The sequence below is a fragment of the Giraffa tippelskirchi genome, chromosome X (assembly GCF_054371585.1).
Source record: "Giraffa tippelskirchi isolate mGirTip1 chromosome X, T2T-mGirTip1v1.2.pri, whole genome shotgun sequence".
Taxonomy (NCBI): Eukaryota; Metazoa; Chordata; class Mammalia; order Artiodactyla; family Giraffidae; genus Giraffa; species Giraffa tippelskirchi.
The window spans coordinates 115,221,012-115,243,022 of NC_137289.1; the positions used below are offsets into that span (position 1 = coordinate 115,221,012).

The window sequence follows — 22,011 nt, forward strand, 5'->3', positions numbered from 1 at the left end:
AACATTGGGCCCATCTGTGGTCAGATTATTCCACCCAACTCCAGAATTTCATGTAGGTCATGTGAGTGGTAGGGAGAAAAAAAGCTGGTCAAGGAAAGAAACCAAGCTTTGGATCCTCAATTCTCCTTTTGCAATGATAGCCATTATTTAACTATTGTGTTCCTGTGTAAATTTTGATTCAGAAAGGAAAAAAAAATAGTTAAATTACTTTTAAAAGTATCTCAGAAAATCACTGAACTTGACATTTTTTCACTGATCATTGTATTGTTTCATGGTCCCAGTATTGTTTCTGTTTGTGACATATAGCTACAAAATATACTTTTTCAATTATAGTAGCCATTTCTTGAGATTTTTCTTTATACCGGAAGGTCAAAAAAATTGATAACAATGACATTCTACTACTTAGGCACTGCCATTTATAGTGTTGATGTATATGGGCAAACTACGCCATAGATTCTTAGCAATTTCCAAATCAGTGATTTTCGTGAATGAAATTTAGAATCAAAGCTTGTTGTAATTAATGTTCTATTTTGCATTTTTATTCAATTTTTATTGTTTCCTTCAAAAGATGTTCCTTACATTTCTGAAAAATAAAAGCTCTATGTACAATCTCACCTATAAGCTTAAAGTGAGAATATTATTCCCAATAACGAGTTAAATATGAACAGAAATCATTTCCATTTTAATGATTTAATCTGATTTCTAACATCACAAATAAAATCTATGTTTAAAAATTAGCTTTTTCAACATAATCAAATGGCATAAAGAAATTCAAACATGTGTACAGAATTAGAAAACCAGTGATAATATTCAAATGAGTTAAATCACCGTTTAAATCTAATTCAGACCCCTCCCATCTTCTGCAGGCTTAAGCAAAGCATTTCTAACTTTTTAGAAATTTGAATCTGAAATCAAAAGTCCACCCCACTGTAATTACCGTTCTAGGCCAGTTAGTACCCAAGGCTCTTAAATATCAGTGCACTTAGTGAATTACTGTAGTAAATAATGTTGAAAAAGTTCTCTGAAGAGTTTTCTATTTCTTTTCCCAACAAAAACAGGAATAATTTTTTTAAAGATCATATATCAATGTTTGCTAACAGAAAATCAGAAGGAATGGCTTTCCTTTCCCTAAATTGAGCCCTTTACACTGAGACAAGTACCTGAGTTTTTTCTGCTTTTTAACTGAATCCTTATTAACCATCACTGAACATACAGTCAGAGGGTACATTGTTATTTTCTCAAAAAGGATACATCTACAAATCACCAGGACATAACTTTTGAAGACTACATATGGACATGTTTTGCATTGAAAGTATAAAATTAACAACCCCCATCCCCCACCCCTACAAATTGGGAAGATCTCCTGGGGGAAGAAATGGAAATCCACTCCAGTATTCTTGCCTGGAAAATCCTATGGAGAGAGGAGCCTGGAGGGCTACAGTCCATGGGGTCACAAGAGTCGGACATGACTGAGTGACTAAACAACAACAAAAACTTAATATGAAGAGGAATACATAAAACAGCCTGAGGAAAAGGAATAAAAATGATCTGACCAAAGAGATAAATTAACTTTTGTACACAGTAAGATTCTAACAGCCTATATGGTCCAGAGAAAGAAGTAAGGAGATTTCATGAAATCTTCAACCATAAAACTAGTAGAAGGAAAAGTCTTGGACAAATATGAGAAATAAAACTATATGCTAGAAGATATTTCACAAGTATTCATATGAAACATATTGTTTGAAAACCAAAGTTAGGTTGATGATCCCTGGCAATATATTTCTCAATCAAAGAAAACACTTGCAAAACATGGACATATTTATATAGATTCATTATGGTCATAGGACTCAAAATTTCATTTTCAATTTTTCCTACATATTAAAAAAAAATCACTGTTATGCATTTAGCAGCTCCAGCATATACACAATCTTTTAGTGGGCATTAATGGTGGCCCTGATCAGGAGTGCTTTCATTATTACTTCCCTTTCCATATCCTTATTTTGAACAAAATCCATCTGGATATGTGTATGCTGTTCTCAGTTGCTCAGCTGTGTCCGACTCTTTGTGACCCCATGGACTGTAGTCTGCCAGGCTCCTCTGTCCATGGGATTTTCCAAGTAAGAATACTGGATTGGGTTGCCATTTCCTCCTGCAGGAGATCTTCAAGATCCAGACAGACCTGTGTCTCTTATGTCTCCTGCATTGGTAGGTGGATTCGTTTACTACTGTGCCACCCAGGAAACCCATCCTTACTTGAACAAAATCCATCTGGATGTGTAAAGTTCTCTAAAGGAATGCCAAGCACACTCTGATCACATGTTTCTACTTATAGCATCAAGTTCTCTCGTACATGAAATGGATCTTGACTTTCCTGAAAGATTTGCTCTTCAAAGTGCCTAAGTTTCATTTTCTATCTCCCCATTCCATTCTTCAGATGAATAAAAGAACCATTATTTCATTGCAAGTATTGATTACTATTAAGGAAAAATCCTCCCTTCATTCTGCTATACCTTTGATTTAGAAGGAAAAACATTTGTTAAGGCTTATTTTATCATACTGATTCATTTGTTCATTTTGGGTTGGGAGGGAAATATCTAAAACCCACCTAAGTGTTTAAATTCCACATATATTTTGGCCTCAAAGATATTCTTACCTTTCTAAACACTGTGTCATGTAGAGTACAATGAAAGGGCACCACTTTCTTGGGGAGATACGCAGGAAGTCTTTCATACATGTAGACACAAAACATGAGCATCAGGATTGGATTGGGATCACAGATGTCAGTAGCCTAGATCCAAAGAAGAGAATTATAAATTACAGGATATACAAATAAAATATATTAAAAGAGCTAAAGCCTAGTACATCAACTGCTGATTACTTAAAACATCTTAAAATGCTATTGATTGACAATGACACTGAAATGTTGCTATGAGCAAACAAAATATTGCTGTGAATCAGAATAGCTTGACCTATGTGTTAGAGGATGAATTAGATGTATCATAAATATAAGAATGACCTCACAGCTTCAAAGACTCCATAAAAGCGAGTCAGAGGTCAGAAGAATATTATGCACTAGAAATACGGACAAATGTGATTACAGTATCATCCATGACTTAAACTGTATAATGCAGTAAAAGGTAATAGAAGTAGACAAACTACTGAAGTAAAAGACGGCAAGAGGTTTTTTTAGCAAAAGCCCAAAGGAGGAGGTAACACATGAGATGGCCTTGAAGACTACTTGAAGGATTTTAAATAGGTTGGTGTCTGGAGTGAGGAAAAGGTATATCCTATCAGAAAAGTAAAGACATCTCGGGCAAGGATATAGGGAGTATAGTATTCATTTGGGAAAGAAAAAGTACAATGTGAATCACACATAAGATCAGGAAGGACAAGTGGTAGAAGAAAAGACAAAGGAGTGCAACAGTCACATAGAGGAGGGTGTGGATACCAGGAAGAGGGACTTGATTTTGGAACAAGAAATAACACAAGAGCAACAATTCACGCAGATCAGGTGGGTCAGGGGGAGGTGGTTGGAGAAGTACTTATCCTAGAACAAATCACAGTATTTCAGAAAAGGTAATTACACTGATAAACAAGATAAATTAGTGATGGTTGGTGGCAGATATTTGAGATAAAATCAAGAATTATAGAGGAATAACAGCAGGGACCATCAACATAGCCAGAATGGGCACTGAGGCCAAAATGTCAAGTCAGGAGCAGAGGAGGAAGGATTATTTCTATCAGTATATGTTGTGCCATGATCTCCTAGAAAAAGGCAGAGGTAGTGGGGAAGAATTATTCATAGCAATGAAGTACTGGGATTGGTCTGAGGCAAAGACTCAAAGACATATAAAACACCACTGACACACAAGCATCTCTGTCATTGTCAGTCAACAGGGACCTCTCTGCACTTTCATAAACTGGAGATCTACTGTGATTTAATGGCGCACATTCAAGTTAGCAACTGAAAATGATCTGGCCCTGGCCTGGAAATGCAAATAGTGCCACAACTCAGGATACCAATGGTTATCTGGAACTAAAGCACTTGACTCTGAAATCTGGCAGCAGTTATAAGAAACTGCTGAGATCCCATTGATCATCTGCTAGTACACATTCCTAAATATATTTTCTTTCTTTGGAAGAACAGAAAGGTTTATTCTTTCTTGTTTTGTCAATAAGCAGTAAGGCTAACCAATAAAGGTGCCTCGGCAGGGGATTATTACGGGAAAAAAGTGAAAGAAGTTGCCAGTCTTGGCAGAGTAGAAAGCTGCTAGTGAGTATGATGTGAGGAAAACTGAGACATATATCAGGACCCCAAAGTTTCTCATCAGTATTGTGACATCTCACATGTTTTCACTGAAGACAATGTTAGTCAACATATACAGGATCATTATTTAACATAGGAACAAACTAAAAAATGGAATACAGAGTTTAATTTCCACAAAGTGAAGGATATAGCCCTGCATGATGGGCCAGCCTCTGGGTGTGATCCAAACAGAGCTCTTTACAGTGATGGGAAATGTATTCATTGGGGAAAGGGTAGAACTAGTGGCAGGATACTCTGGGCCCCAAGTCTGAGGTCCGTAAAACTCTTCTGAACACTATTTTAGTGACTACAGCATAAAATATATAGGTAGCAATATAAAATTATTCCAAAAGTCCATCTTTGAAAAATATGTAATAGGGCAGTATTTTGGAAATGAAAAAACATGTTTATCTTAATTGAAAAAATTTGATAGTTAGAGTATTTGAGTGAAAAACTAGAGAAAAGATCACTCTTACCTTTATGATAAAGTTCAATGAAAATAATCTAAAGAAACTGCATCTTAGTCAATTCTAGCCTTAAAAAGCCAAATGTCAAAATAAGTTATGTTTGTTTAAAACAAGATTTTCATGTGAAATATATTTCAAAGATATAATCATTACTTTCTCTAAACAGTTCTAACCTAGAAGAACTTTACTTATATTTATCCATATTTCTCCTGATAATATTTTCCCACTGAACTAACAAAAGACCGGGAATTTTTTTAATGCCATAATAGAGGAAAATGGTGCAGTAAAAATCTAGTAAACTAAACTCACATCATGCTACCATAAAGTACCATGATCATTACCAAATCAATTGGTTTCCCTAGGTCTCAGTGTCTGCATCCCTCGGTCTTAGAAGAGATGAGATGGTCCTGGAGCTTCATGGTGGGTTTAATTTGCTATGACATCAAGATATTCCAGCTTCCAAACTAGATACCAATCAAAACTAGTAGTACCCAAAGACATACCATATTCTGACAGAGAACACTACTGACTACCTTCCCAGCAGCATTTTTCTCCCTTCTTTACCAAGAATCTCAATTTTTGTGGCTCTTCCATTACCTTTATCAAACACTGGTTTAACCACAAGCATGAGATGCAATTATGGTCAATGATATGCAATGGGATGTATGCTGTGGGACCATTGGGAAAGTTTACCTAAAGGAAAATGAGAAGCACAAGAAGTGGTACTATTCAATCAGACTCAAGAATAGCTGTATAACGGTGTTATGTAAGAATTTCACTAGGAACTTTGTAGTTATTAGTGCACATGCTTAAAACAAAGCCAATAGGCTGAGAAGAACTGAGCAAAAATGAATCTTTGATAATTTTGTTGATGAAATGAATAAGTATCCCTATAATATTTTACTGCCTGATTCATCTTATATAAAATATAGAATTTATTTTTAGAATACTTTTATTCATGAATTGTTATTAAGACTGAAAGCATCCAAGTTGACATAAAGAAACAAAATTTTTCTGAGAAGTTAGATATCTATTCACCCTTAGCTTCCATCATTACTCAGTGAATTATATGTAGTAGAATCTAAGTATTAGCTATACCTATCTATCTATCTATACATAAATATCTCCATATCTCTCTCTACATGAGGGAATAAAAATACATTCTATGCTGAGTTCAAATAAATTGCACAATAGCTTTGCTTTAAAAGGGAGAATATGTAATAATAGTTACATTCCAGATGCTATCAGAAAAGGAAATCCTTTTCAAAGGATTCCACATGATATAACATTGGCACAGAAACTTACTGAACTGACTTCAACTAAGTCAGACTATTCACATAATTTCCTTAATGTACGTCACTTGTCTATGTTCTATATTCTGCTTATGCCTCTGAATAAACACCTTTCTCTCTTACCACTACCAACTCAAATCCATTAAAGACCCAAAATAAGTCTTGCCTTCTTCACAGTCTTTGGTGGATTAATCTGGATCACACTGATCTCTTCTTTTATCTCATTCTATTATTTTCCTACATTGTCAATTAAATTAGTGGAATGTCATTTATTATTGAACTTGCATGTATCTTGACCATTCAGTGAGTTTGTATATTCTTAGAAGTCACGAATCATTTATTATACTGCTTCATTACTCTGAAGTAACAAAGGGCTCGGAAAACGATAAGCAGATAATGTTTTTTATTGTCGCTATAGAGAACAATGAGAAAGGCCAGATGGAATTGTAACTTGGAGGTCTAAACATAATAAAAAGCTACATTGACACCGTGACTTCTACATTAATATTTATTTTAAGACTAAGGTGAAAATTCTTCTTTTTGCTACGAAATAGGAAAACAATATAACATCTATATTCATATTCAAATAATCTGTTCTTTAATTCTTAGGGCTCATTTACTATTAAGAAAGCACTGCTGTGACTTGAAAACTGGACCAATCACTAGAACTACTTACTTATTATGCAGTCAGATGTACATAATTATACACATTAAAAAATATCCAGTAGATTTCTATGAAGTCATAGTTCAATTTTCACATTTTAGCAATATCCCATGAAAAGACTGTTTCAATTTAGACTTAAAATATATGAACAAAGGAATATTATAAAGGAGTCAATTAACATTTTTCCAAATAAGATGTAAAATGGCCAACAGGTGTGTAAAAACCTGTTTAACATCACTAACCACTAGAAAATGTAAATCAAAATTACAAGGAGACATCACCTCACACCTATTAGAATGGCTATTATTGAAAAGACAAGAGATGTCAAAGGTTGGTAAGGGTGTGGAGAAAACAGATCACATACACATTGTTGGTGGGAATGTGAACTGGTGCAGCCACTATGGAAAATAGTATGCTGGTTCCCCCCAAAAAATTAAAAGTAGAACTACTACATGGCCTGGCAATCCCATTTCTGGGTATATATCCAAAGGAAATAAAATCAGTTACATCACAGCTATCTCTAATTCTACATTCAATTGCACTATTATTCACAAAAGCCAAAAAAAGGGATCAACATAAGTACCTGTCAATGGATGAATGGATAAAGAAAGTGTGGTATATTCTTACAATGGAATAGTATTTAGTCAGAAAAAAGAAGGAAATCCTGCCACTGTGACAATATGAATGAACCTGGAGGACATTATGATAACTGAAGCAAGCCAGACACAGAAAGATAAATATTGCATGATTTCAATTATATGTGGAATTAAAAAAGGCATACTCAAAGAACCAGAGAGTTAAATGGTAGTAGCCAGGGGATGGAGATAGGGGAAATGGGGAGATGCTAGTCAAAGGGTACAAATCATTATTTATAGGATGACTGAGTTCGGGGGATGTAATGTAAAGTATGGTCATTACAGTTAGTGATACATTGGACTGTGTACTTGAAATTTGCTAAGAGCATTCTCTGTCTATAGGGTTGCAAAGAGTTGGACACGGCTGAAGCAATTTAGCACACGACATGTGTGAGGTGGTTGATATTGATGTGTTAATTCACTTGATCATGATAATTATTTCACATTGTAAACATATATTAAATTATCACCATGTACAACCTAAAAAATCACATTGTACAAGCTAAGTATACACAGGTTTTATTTGTCAATCATATCTTAAAAAATTGGAAAAAATAAGGAATTAATAAAATATTTATAGAATATGTGATTTTAAGGTACCCACCTGTATGTCTATGTCAAAGCCAATTTCATGAAGAACATTCACAATAATCAGGCAATTGTGCAGATACTGTTCAGAACTTTTCGGTTGTGTGTACATGTTTATGAAATGAGACTCAATCTGGAAAAGAGAACAATCAAATCTTTTATTAATAGAATAAAAATAACTGCTTTTTAACTGTTCTCTGTAGTTCAGTAAACAATCATTTCAATACTAACATTTATCAGTAGATTATTATAATCAAAATAAAAGAATAAATAAAAAGGGAGTGCTAGCCATTCAGATGTAGGTTCAGTTCAGTTCAGTTCAGTCGCTCAGTTGTGTCCAACTCTTTGTGACCCCATGCACTGCAGCACGCCAGGCCTCCCTGTCCATCATCAACTCCCAGAGTTTACTCAAACTCATATCCATTGAGTTGGTGATGCCATCCAACCATCTCATCCTCTGTTGTCCCCTTCTCCTCCCACCTTCAATCTTTCCCAGCATCAGGGTCTTTTCAAATGAGTCAGTTCTTCGCATCAGGTGGCCAAAGTATTGTATGATTTAAAATTAAAACATTTAACAGAATCAGTTTGCAGAAAATATTTCAAATTTTAATTTCAAACTTCTTTAAATAAAAGAAGACCACTCTGCATAAAAAGGACTCTTACCAAAAATGGGCAATAGGCTCCCAACACTGTTGCAAAAACAAGGCCATCTAAAAGGTCTTTGTCAAAATTTACTATCCATCTCTCAGAGGGAATAACACCTGTTCCAAAAAAGAGAGAAAGTAAATATAATGACAGTTTTATTTTTTTTAAAATACCTCTATGGAAATTTGAGCAAGAGTCAAAGAAAGATTTGCCTTTGCTTAGAAAAGAAAAAGCATCATATTTTGGAAAAAGAAAAAAAAACAAACTAAACCTCAGAAGCTTAGTAATATGAAATTTATCTATAAGGTATTACAGGCAACTGCAGACTGTCCTTTATTTCCACTGGAATCACTTTGAATAATGTACTACCATGAAGTAATGAAAGAAAAATCTGACATTTCAAAATTACTCATTCTGTTGAGTACTGTGCAGTTCAAATGTTTGATCATCAACTTGGGTAAGGAGGCTCAGAAGGCATGAGGTTTCCAGTAACTCTAAAGTTTTAGTGCCCATTTCACTATTTGTTGCAGAAATTCCCCCACATGTAGGGTAAGTATGTGAAAGGGTTTGGGAATTCATGGCTTAAAGAAACTAGAAATAACCTATAAAAGATAATACAAGATGGAGGAATAATAAAAGGAATTTTCAGTTACAGAGACGACTACTACACTGATACAAGGGAAAAAAAAGTGAAAGTATCTGGATATTTAGTAAGAAAAAACAAGCAACAACAAACAAACCTGTCCTATATTAGGGAGGAATGAAAGGTGATTTAAACATCAGAAATTACTGATATGATGAATGTGACATTTCCTTTTTCAAAATGTTTCCAAAAGGGCCTAGTAGAACCATCTCTTAATGCTTTGAGATGATTTATTAACTGAAAACAAAGGGAACAATTGGTGATCTTCATAAAGCCCCTGTAATCCCTTGATTCTCATTTTCTGTGAAGAATAAACCTTGATGGGATATGTTCACGACATGTATATAACTTCACAAAGTAGGACTGTTTTACATCTGGAACTGGAAGACTTAGTTTTCTCTGGAACCACAGATGTCCTGGATACTTCACAGAAACAGTGCCCAGTACTTTCTCATCTGAGATGATACAATACTGAACATTTCCTTAGGATTTCTATAGCATACTATTGCAAAATCAGTCTAGCAAACAAAGGTCACTAGGAATTTTCAACTAAATTTTTCAAATGATTTTTTTTTTCCTGACAGAAAGCTATAAATAGTTGTATGTCTGATATAAGATGTGATACAATCAAAGTAATTATTTATAAATGTACTTTTCTAGTTAGCTGAGTAATTATAACCTAAATGTACTTCTCCATTTCTATCTGCCACTCACAGCTTTTAACAAAAGCAAAGGGTCTCACTTTTGTAGCCAAAATTCATTTTTCTACAAACTAGAAACAACAATTCTAACTTTAATCTGAAAAACACAATTTCTTAGCTTATAGTGAAACAGTCAGTTGGCAATGGATATAGACTATGTCCTCTAAACATCCCATCCTTATCAGAGAAGGGATAGAAATTTCCCTGAAAGAGTTTAACATCTTATCATGAAAGATTACACTCACAAGAGGAAAACAACTAATTAAAAATTTCCTAACTAGAAGTTAATGAACAGAACCTAAGCATTATATTGTTACTTCCAATTCCACCAACTACAATCCAGCACCACAGGATTCATTATGACCATCCCCCTTTGCTTATTTCTAACTTCTTTTATCAACAGTGAAAAACCCGTCTCTCACTATTTAAAAGAAATTCACTTATTTGTTCAGCCACAGGAAACATAAAAAAGTACTTTCAGAATTGCAAACCTGTCCCCCTGTAAGAAACCAGAGTTACACGCATATGTATAGGTTTATCGGTCTTTTAGTTCTACACTATGCAATCATGGTACGGTAAGTCAGCTCCTTTCTCCTCCATTACATTCAGTGAGGTTGTCAAACATCTGTAAGGCAGTTAGAGTCATTTCTCACAGTCTGCATTCCATCCTGGATTACTAATTTATCTCTTGGTTGATTAAAAAATATATATATATATGTATACACACACACACAAACATTCACTCTTTGTGGATTTTGACAGATAGACTCTTAGGATTTTGAAAGATGTATTATTATGTATTGACCACCACATTTCCATACAGAAAAGTTTTATCACTCCCAAAATTCATATGGGCATTTTAGAGTCAACTTATTGATAATCTACCAAAAAAAAAGTGTGGCAGGATTTTCACTGGGGTTACATTGAATCTATAGATCCTTTTCACCTCTCAACAATATGATATTCACTAATTATAAGATCAGTTGCATATAGTAATTATCAGACCAGCCACTTGAGGTTGAGATAATATATACAATACTTGGGAGAACCTCCATATAAGTGCATCATTAAACTAGAAAGAAAGTGAAGGTTCTTTACTGTGGAGAAGATTGATTAAAAATAAAAGAAGGCCTAAGAAAACAATATCAACTGTAAGAAAAAGTAATTATAGCAGTTACATATAAGGGAAAAGACACAAATAATAATATTATGTTAATATATTTAACAATTTTAGATGATATTCATTAATTTCATTAAATGAGTTATAAAATCTCACTCAGTGGAAGATAGAAAATAAGAATAATCTTATTATAATTAAAGAGGTGATTATGTTCTTTAATCATTTCTTTTAGAATTAATAGGCCTAGATGGTTTTACCAGTAAATTCTGCAAAATTTAGGAACTAAGCAATTTCACTAATATAGAAACTCTTAAAAAAGTGGGACTTCTCAAGTAATCACTGAGGTTTGCATAAAATTATAACAAAAAAAATCCTAAAATGTACAGAAAATATTTACAAATTATCACTCATATAAACTGAATCAAAAATTAAAATATTAGTAAGCTAATTCTAGAAATGTATTAAAAAAAGATTAGCTATCATGGCAAAATTGAATTTGTGCCAGGACTGCAAGTGTAGTTTACAGTTAACAATCAATTTAACTTACCATATTAAAATACACAGATACATATCTATCTATCTACATATCTAAATAGTTCTGTAGTATTCATCATAAAAATTCTTTAAAACTAAGGAGAGAATGTAAATTCCAGAACACAATGAATATAATCTGAATAATAATCCTACAGTAAATATCACAGTTAATGAAGAAATGTGCAATATACTGTAAGATTAAATATGAAAAAGATCAGGTATAATGTAAGATTATCTATGCTAATAGAAGGCTAGAAAAAGTCACTTCATGTCTCACTTTCAACCAATATCTTACACTTCAAGGAGTACAAAAAATACATCATATGCCAAATTTACTAAGGAAATGTTGTAGAACAGGTTTCACACTCTTGAATATCTTACTCACTTTGAGAATATAAAAAAATTTAAAGCCAAAGAAAGCAATTCACTTATAGGGGAGGAGTTACAAGGTGATCTTAGTTTTTCCAAAGCTATTTTGCTGGCATAACACAATGGAGTTAGAGTTCAGAGAAACACAGTGATTCCCAAGTTTGATTCTCAGTCAAGATGCAATCCATACGTAAAGAAAATGAAAATATTTACAAAAAGAACTCAGAGATCAGAGTCCCTGAAATGATAATTAAAACAAACACAATAATTATGAAATCCAACCATCCAATAGCTGAGTCAAAAATAATTAAAAATGGAGAACCCAGTTAAAATGACACACAGTCTAACACTGACAGAATGGATGAGTGTTATAAGCACTGACTATGTAGGCATAATAAGTCTAACAAAATGATGATACTAAGGCAGGAAGGTGAGAGGAAATGAGAGTAATAATTACCTCTCTTGTCAGAGCAATGACTATTAATGTTATGTAAAATCAAAACAGGTAGCAACCAAACAAAACCGAGAAACCTCAGAACTCATTCATAAATTTCTTCTTTTAAAGTAGAAATATATATTGGGAAATATCATTTCTTGTGGTGGATAAGTATTTTATATGGTACTTCTGTATTATTTAATCTTATTTCCTGTTTCTGTATTTGTACACATTAGAGTTTTTAACCTTCACTGTGCAATAGAACCACTTTGAGAGTTTTGCAAAGCTACACATGTGCAGGCAACAATCCAAAAATTCCATGTCAACTGGCCAGAGGTGGGGAATCAGGATTTTTTAAAGTTTATTTTATTTTCAGTTCCCTAGGTGATTCCAATGAGAATCCAGATTTGAAAATCCACTACTGTGGACGAAAAAGAAAATGAGATATCTCTCTGAATAGCTGAAAAGAATTAGCAAGAACTACACAGATCTAAGTTACTGAAGAATTAATATTTTGAAGAAACAGGATTACCCAATGCTACTTAACTTGAGCCTAGGAGTCAAAGCACTTAGATTCAAATCCCAACCACACCTACTTCTAGGAAAACATGCAATTTCTCTGCTTTGTTTTTTTAATTAAATAATAGTAATAAGAGTGACCTGATCAAGGTGTTTGCTCTGAAGTTTAAATGAACCAATAAATGTAGGCCTTTAATTGGCATACCACAAATGTTGGCTATTATTATTGTTAATCATGGTTTTGTCAAATATCCAATTAGAACTGTGGTTCACTACAATGAAGAGAAGATGATAGCTGAATTTTTCATTTTGTCCAATTTTAAACATGTTTTCCTTCCACAAGGCTGAAAATCCCTTACTAGCTATTTTATAAATAGTCTTGAGCCCCCCTTCCTTCAAAGAGATGAATAATAATTGTGAAACTTTTTAGAGCATTTTGAAAAAAGCTAAACATTAGACGAATTCATATCAGATACCTAATGTCTGGGACTGTCTGAATTCCCCTATAATGTTACAGCCAAAATTATGAAATACAGAAAAGAGATTAAGAACTTCCCCCAAATGAATTATCTACACAATAACTCTGAGCATTACAGAAAAGGATGGATGGCTGTCTGCCTCATTCCTTAACTTCCTGTTACAGTGATATCACAAGCACTGATTCTTCTTGGACCATCAGATATGGTGACTGACAGTCTGTCCTGATCATGGGGCTAGGAACAAAAGATGACTGAATGGGAAATCACTGAAGTAGAATTACTGGTAAAAAAACAGTTGGTAAATTGATGTATATCTACTTACAAACTTGTTCTGCATTTTAAAAATGTTAAATTATATGTGTATATATTATATACGTATATACACACAAATACGTATATATACTGCTTACGATTCTATTTCTTAAACTATTTTTTTAGTTCAGTGAGCAACCAAGAGCTCCAACACAAAGACAATAGGGTTTTAATTAATCAACTTGTGAAGATGTTGGGAGTAACAAAAAATTCTCACCTGCCACCTAAGAGACTAGATTTATTTTCAAGGCCCAGGCAGTTGATTTCTTTTTACTAGAATAAAACTTACATGTTAGAAGGGATTTGGGTTTTATTTTCTCTGTTGCATCTTTAATCCTCATAACAGTCCTGGCCATATAAATTTATGCTTATTAAATATGTGCTAAACAAATAATGTTTTTAGATGCTTCTGTTCTTGTTACAGTTTTAAAAAATGATTATACCAAACTCAGATAAATTTCTTTCAAGTTATTTTATAATCTTTGATTTTATACTTAATACTTTTTAATACATTTGGAATTCATTTATGTTATATAGCATATAGTACAAAGTTAACTTTACCTTAATTACAAAACGTCAGCCAACTGATCCAGCACTATTTACCAAATGAATTAATATATTTAGTATAGATTTTGGAATGTCACATCTATATTAAATTCTATTATATACTCTCATTGCTCTGAGCCCCCTATTATGCTATACAATTATGAATATTCTTGATTCTTTAAAAAATATTTTAATATTAATATTAATCACTGAATATTGTCACGTTTTTTCAAATGTTTTCCTTAATTCTTTTCTCTGTATTATTCTTTCCAAATTTTATTATTACAATGCCAATACTGGAAAGCTAGCAAGCAAATAAACAATTTAATTTTAGTAGAACATATTTGTGGGGCTAGGAGTAAGAGGATCTTATCACATATTAAAGTAAAATAAAAAGTTAAAGAAAAAAGATTACAAATTGAAAATACTGACTTCTCAACACCATTAATCACTAAGAAATGCAATTCACACCCCAAATAAAACACCACTTCACACATACCTAATGACTATAGTCCAAAAGACAGTCACAAGTGTTGGTGAGGACATATACAAACTAAAGCCTTCACATATTGATAGTGGGAAAGTAAAATGGTACCAGCACTTCAGAAATTTCTCAAATGGCAAACATTCAGTTATCATATCATCCAGAGATTTCACTCCTATGTCATACTCAAGTAAAATAAAAATGTATGTCCATAAAAATCTTTCCATGAATGTTCATGGCAGCATTATTAATAACAGCCACCAAAATGGAGATAATCCAACTAGTCATCAAATGAAAACTGGATAAACAAAATGTGGTATAGGCATACAATGGAATATTATCTGTAAATGTCTGAACCTGGAATAAGAAAAAAAAATCAGCTTCAAAGATATTTGTCATATGATTCCATTTACAGGGAATATCCAGAATAGGTAAAGCCATAGAGATAAGAGGTAGCCTGGTATTTTCCTGGTGCTGGGGGAGTGAGAAGTGACTGCTAATAGGAACATTCCATATGTACTGGGGGATGATGAAGATGTTCTATAATTAGATTGTGACAACAGTTGCACATATCTATCAACATACTGAAAACTATTGAATCATACACTGTAAATGGATGAATTTTATGGTATTAGAATTATATCTCAATAAATTATTAAAAATACACTTAACATATGATTCAGAAACTCCAATTCTGATATTTAGTTCAGAGAAATGGAAACATATGTCTATAAAAGACTAGTATATGAATATCCATAGAGGCTTTATTCATAATAGCCAAAAATGGAAATAATTCATAAGCCTATCATTCAGCTAAGGAATAAAGAAATTATGATATATATATATAATAAATTAGAGAACACTCACTGAGGTCAACAAATTCAAGACTAACAACTCTCCTCTCTCCAAAAAGAAAAAAGTTCTATCTCTATGCTGTCATTTATCAATCTTTTTACATATTTAAGGGACTAGACACTAATTTCATGGTTCTTGACATTTAAGACCTCAGTCAATACTGAGTCAGTCAAGTCAGTACTCAGTTACAGGATTACAGGTTCTACTGCCACAATAAAGAGTTAAGCTGTAAATTATTAGCAGATATGCTTTAATATTGATTATTTAAACTAAGTAAATGTTACGGAGGGCTTCCCTGGTGGCTCAGATGGTAAAGAATCTGCCTGCAATGCAGGAGACCTAGGTTTGATCCCTGGGTCAGGAAGATCCCCTGGAGAAGGGAATGGCTACCCACTCCAATATTCTTGGGGCTTCCCTGGTGGATGGTTAACTGCTGCTGCTGCTACTGCTAAGTCGCTTCAGTCGTGTCCGACTCTGTGCGACCCCATAGACCGCAGCCCACCAGGCTCCGCTGTCCCTGGGATTCTCCAGGCAAGAATACTGGAGTGGGTTGCCATTTCCTTCTCCAGTGCATGAAAGGGAAAAGTGAAAGTGAAGTCGCTCAGTCGTGTCCGACTCTTAGCGACCCCTTGGACTGTAGCCTACCAGGCTCCTCCGTCCATGGGATTTTCCAGGCAAGAGTACTGGAGTGGGGTGCCATTGCCTTCTCCACTTCCAGCCCTACTCTGATTATTAACTAAGAACCCATTGAAACTGAGATTACTTTCAATCCTGCCTAACTGGCATATGAATAAGCCATTAGCAGTGTCTAAACAGGCCTTAGTAAAAAACGATCACCCTGGAAGATAAATGTCATGCTCCTATTGTGAGGCTGCCAGTAAAACCACAGACAGCTTCCTGCTTTCCAGTTTGGATCTCCTGCATCCACACAGGGCAGGTACCATTTCCCCCAGTGGCTCTGAGGGAGGCAGAAAAGCCAGCGCCCACAGAACTGCACTAATCACTCTTTGTCCTAGGTGTCAGGTGTCACATCCCATGGCCTTACCAGGGTCACTTGAAATACAAAGGAAGGACTGTATCTGCTAGAAAAGAGGAGGTTTCACAGGCCAGTACACACATCCCACCGACCTGAGGCTCCCTCTACCCCCACCCTGGTCATACCTCATCATTCCTCAGCTCATCCACTCCCCACCTGGAAAGGTACCACTCCTGTCCACCCCGCCAATGTCTACTTATTTCTCCGAAGCTCATTTCAAGCCCCACCTCCTCTCTGAAACCTCTGTTGCCCACTTCAGTAACCCTTTCTTCCAACACTTACACTGCAGATGGCAATATGTGTCTGGTTTGCGAGGTTCCTGGAAGCACCTTCGGAGACCGGAGACCGTGGAGTAGAATGGAGGCTGAACTCTGCCCAGCAACTGTCTCCCGACATCAAGTTCCTGGGAGCCGCCCTCCACTGCTCTTAAAAATATATGCTCTCGCTATTTACAACTGTAAAATGGTTCTGAGATCAGTTCCAACATGAATGTGTATGTATGTTGGGGAGGAGGGTTCCCACACCACCAAGCAATGCTCAGGAGTCCAGCTGGGTGTTCTATAATTCAACTCAATTCCTACACTATCTACTCAGAGATAGACAAAATGCTCAGACTCACAGGGCTGCCCTTCACTTCAGATGCCAGTCACATGTCCAGGTTGCTACCTGTATTTCTAACCAACTAGCTATAAATCAGAGGTTCCCATGACCCTTTCCCCCTTCAGATTCAATTTATTAGCTAGAGCAATCACAGATATCAGGGAAACATTTACTCATGTTTATCAGTTTATTACAAAAGGATATGATAAGGAATACGTATGAACATCCAGATGGAAGAGATGCACAGGGCAAGGTATGTGGGAAGAGGGGTAAAGTTTCCATGCCCTCTCCAAGTACACTACTTTCTCCATATCTCATTGTACTTATTCAGCAACCCAGAAACTCTCTGAACCCTGTCCTTTTGAGTTTTTATGGTGGCTTCATTACATAGGCATGCTTAATTAAATCCTTAGCCTCTGGTGACCAATTCAATCTCCAGGTCCTCTCCCCTCCCCAGAAGACAGGGGGTGGGACTGAAGGTTCCAACCCTCCAATCACAAGGTTGGTTCCCCAAGCAACCAGCACCACCCTTAGGCAATCTAGGGGGCATTCCAGATATTACTTCACTAACATAACAAAAGATACCCTCCTGTGTCCCTCCACTTAGGAAATTCCAAGCATTTTAGAAGCTCTGTGCTAGAAACCAGAAGGAAGACCAAACACAATTCTTACTATAATTCACAATATCACAAAATATTAGTAGCAGTTATTACAATAATTTATCATTTCTTACAACTCCTAATGGTTCATTTCAAATGAAGTCATGTGTCAAGCATAATTCTTAATCTATTTTATTTGGTGATTTTGATGAAAAACAGCCCCTGAAATGTGAGACCTTGCCCAGTATTAGCTGGGCTTTGATTCTGGTAGGAGTAGAGCTGACACTCACAGCTGGGTCATGCATCCTCTTATTGGATGCAAACAATCTAACAGAACACCACTGACGTACAAGGTCACTCTGCTTCTGTGATGAAGTGAGACAAAACAAGAGCATTTCATAATCCTGCCTAAGCCCAGAACAAAAACAAGCTCATGGTGTAAACCATGAAAAATCAACATCCCCCTCTCCTGGTTAATATCAGCGAACACTGCTTCTTTACCAATTAAAGAATTACCCTCACTGTAGTCTTCTTCCACTGGATGAGATTTACTGTAACTCATTCATAAGATTTCCACTGTCCCTGAAAACATACAGTCAAAACAAACTCCCGTTTCCTTTGTTGGGGAGGTAGAAATTTCTGTCTATTCTTATAGATTATTCTGGCTCAGTTAAGAATTAATTTCACATGACAGATTAATAGCAGAAAATCAAACAAAAGTTAAATTACATATATACATGGGAAAGACCCCCCAAAAAACTCACCAAAATGGCTGAAGCCCTCATCTTAAATAGCATCCTCAGCTAAAGACAAAAGAGGATGGCGAGAGAGTCAGTTATGGGAGGTGACACGGAAAACCACAGTAAACAAGGGTAAGGTTTTAATGCAGAGCTATGGTTTTCCCAGTAGTCATGTACAGATGTGCGAGTTGGACCATAAAGAAGGCTGAGCGCCAAATGCTTTTGAACTATGGTGTTGGAGAAGACTCTTGAGAGTCCCGTGGACAGCAAGGAGATCAAACCAGTCAATCCTAAAGGAAATCAATCCTGAATATTCATTGGAAGGACTGATGCTGAAGCTGAAGCTCTAATACTTTGGCCACCTGATGTGAAGAGCCAACTCATTGGAAAAGACCCTGATGCTGGGAAAAACTGAAGGCAGGAGGACAAGGGGACGACAGAGGATGAGATGGTTGGATGGCATCATCAATTCGATGGAGGTGAGTTTGAGCAAATTCAGGGAAACAGTGAAGGACTGGGAAACCTGGCATGCTGCAGTCCATGGGGTTGCAAAGAGTCGGACACGATTGAGTGACTGAACAACAACAAGTCTTTTCCACTGATAAGTTTCCAGAGATTTGGTCACCTTCCTCCTCCTGGTACAGAAATGGAGACAATCTTACAAATATCGATTTCCCTTACAAAGGTAAATTTTTCTTATAAATGGATAACTCTTTTAAAATAATATTCCAAAGAGACACATTTTGGCTTTCCAGGTGGTGCAGTAGTAAAGAATATACCTGCCAATGCAGGAGACACAGGCCATACAGGTTCAATCCCTTGGTCGGGAAGATCCCCTCAGGAACAAAATGGCAACCCACTCCAGTATTCTTGCCTGAAAAATTCCATGGACAGAGGAGCATGATGGCCAACAGTCCATGGGGTTGCAGAGTCAGACACGACTGAGCAACTGAGTACATATGCATCCCTCGAACCTTTCCCAGTTTACCTAGCTAATGCACAAATCCTGCAATGTCTTTTATAATATCCTTTACCATGAGACAGCCCATGATTCTCCATAATGTGTGGTCTCCCTGCTTGCAATGAGCATTAAAAGGAATTTGTTCAACTAGTGGTCTCTGACTGAAAGGCAACCACCCTGAGTAGGTATGAATATGAAAAAGAGAGGAAGAATGTGGTCTAGGTATTGGGCAATTTTTACACCCTCCATTTTCCTGGACACATGCTTATTGTCTTAGTTTGCACTGATTTACTGAATTACACTGTTAATCCATTGGAAATGGTTTAACTATTTGTTCTCACATTTCTTTGACTGCTTGACATTTCTCTGAATTTAGTGCTGAGCTTTACACTAATCATGACTTATATACACTGACTGTTACATTCCTAAAATAAAACATCCAAGATAAAACATTAAAACGTCATATGATACCATTTCTATTGTCTGTGTGCATTTTAGTAACATTGATGATAAATACTTAATGCTAAATATTAAAGGGCTAGTTTGCAATGTCTAGGAAAAATGTAAACTTCTTTGTAAAGAATAACTTTTCTGGTTTAATGAAGTTGAACATTCGGCACATTTGAAACAATCAATACATACAAATTTAAGATCTCAACATCACATTAGTTTTAAGAATAGGGAACATTATTGTAAGACCAATGCAATCTCTCAAATATGTACTGAATATTGTTTACTTTGGGCTTCCCAGGTGGTGCTAGTGGTAAAGAATCTGCCTGCCAATGCAGGAGACATAAGAGATGTGGGTTCAACCCCTGGGTCAGGAAGATCTCCCGGAGTAGGAAATGGCAACTCACTCCAGTTTTCCTGTCTGGAAAATCCCATGAGCAGAGCAGCCTTGTGGGCTACAGTCCAAACAGTTGCACAGAGTTGGACACAACTGAAGCAACTTAGCACATGCATGCATTATTTACTTAAACTAGTACAAAATAAAGAAATCAGGGGCACCTTTAGATGGCACATAAAATATAATTATTGCCAAACATACGTATAACTCTGTTCCACTAAAGTAAATAGAATAAAAAACTGTATTTTTCATTCATAAGAACTACAATTGTTACTTCATCAAAAAATGCTGAAATAAGCATGGCTTAAATAATAAGACATCATTCTGTACAACAAAGCTCCTTTGAACAGACAATTCAAAATGCTCCAATTTGTGGATTTTGTTGAAAGTGTAGCAAAATGAAAGTACTTAGTCCTGTTAGAAATTACACTTTATGCTACAAAATGGTCCATTGCTGCTCTCAAAATCACCAGGTGATTACAGGATGATAAAATTCCCATTAGCAATCAAATGTAGCAGTTGAAGCAAAGGGTCCAAAGGGATGACATAGGGGATACATGATCATAGGCATGATCTACTGAAGAAGATACTATCATTAAGGTGTAAAATATGGTTCATCCGTGAAAGAACCTCAACTAAACTGTTAATGATAAAAGGGCTTAAGTACATATAATGCAAAGCATTACTGGGAACAGAAGGCAGAAGGATGAGTGTATAAAAGCAAATTTACTACCTTCTGGCAAGCACTAAAAAGGTCCCTGATATACATGAGACAGATGTTCACCTATCACTTGAAAAACGCTTTTTGACTTTCACAACACTTAGTACAAATCCTTATGTGTTAGGGATTTTCAAACACAGAATGGGCATGTCTTTTTTATTCCTTTTTAAAAATAGTGGCTCCCAGAAACCATCTGTAATTAGAGAATGAACTTTTTGAAACTCCAACTGACCGCCTGGTACCATGTACTCTTGGACAAGTTCATAGCAAATCCAGGGTTAAGATATCTCAGTGTGCCCTCACTGCTGAATTCAAGCGTACTGGTCAAAAGCATGTGACTATGGTACACTTCAATCCATGGACTTGCTGCTGCCAGACCAGATGCCTATTTTATCATAGCAGTTACCAGCTCAGCCATCTCGCATGACTCTCCAAGGCTAAAAGAATGAAGTCCTAAAAACACTGTTCTGATATTCATAGCTTATCAGGAGGCTGGGGCTCTAGGTCATCTGACTCCAACTTTACTACTCACTACTCTTCAACATGCCTTCCTATAGCAAGAGGAAGATTCCCTTATTCGTCTTGTCCCTCTCCATTCCATCATGGCAAAGAAATTCTAACGAGAGAGTGCAGCAAAGGAAATCATCAACAAAATGAAAAGACAACCTACTGAATGGGAGAAAATAATTGCCAGTCATATATCTGATAAGGGGCTTATATCCAAAATATATATATATATATATTTTAAAAAATCCATACAAGTCAATGGCAAAAACCAAACAAACAATTCCATTGAAAAATGGGCAGAAGACCTAAATAGATATTTTTCCAAAGAAGGCAAACAGATGGCCAACAGGTACATGTGCTCAACATCACTAACCATCAGGGAAATGCAAATCAAAATTACAATGA

General features: G+C 35.6%; 1 protein-coding gene across 1 annotated transcript in view; it reads right to left on the minus strand.

The window, feature by feature from the left end:
• CFAP47 (cilia and flagella associated protein 47) overlaps positions 1 to 22,011 on the minus strand; it is a 493,129-nt gene that overhangs the window by 264,427 nt on the left and 206,691 nt on the right. The window contains exons 34-36 of the mRNA XM_081563532.1: positions 8,616 to 8,713; positions 7,969 to 8,085; positions 2,654 to 2,788 (exon numbers count right to left, since the gene is read on the minus strand). Coding sequence (XP_081419658.1) covers positions 2,654 to 2,788; positions 7,969 to 8,085; positions 8,616 to 8,713 — 350 coding nt within the window. The remainder of the gene's footprint in view (positions 1 to 2,653; positions 2,789 to 7,968; positions 8,086 to 8,615; positions 8,714 to 22,011) is intronic.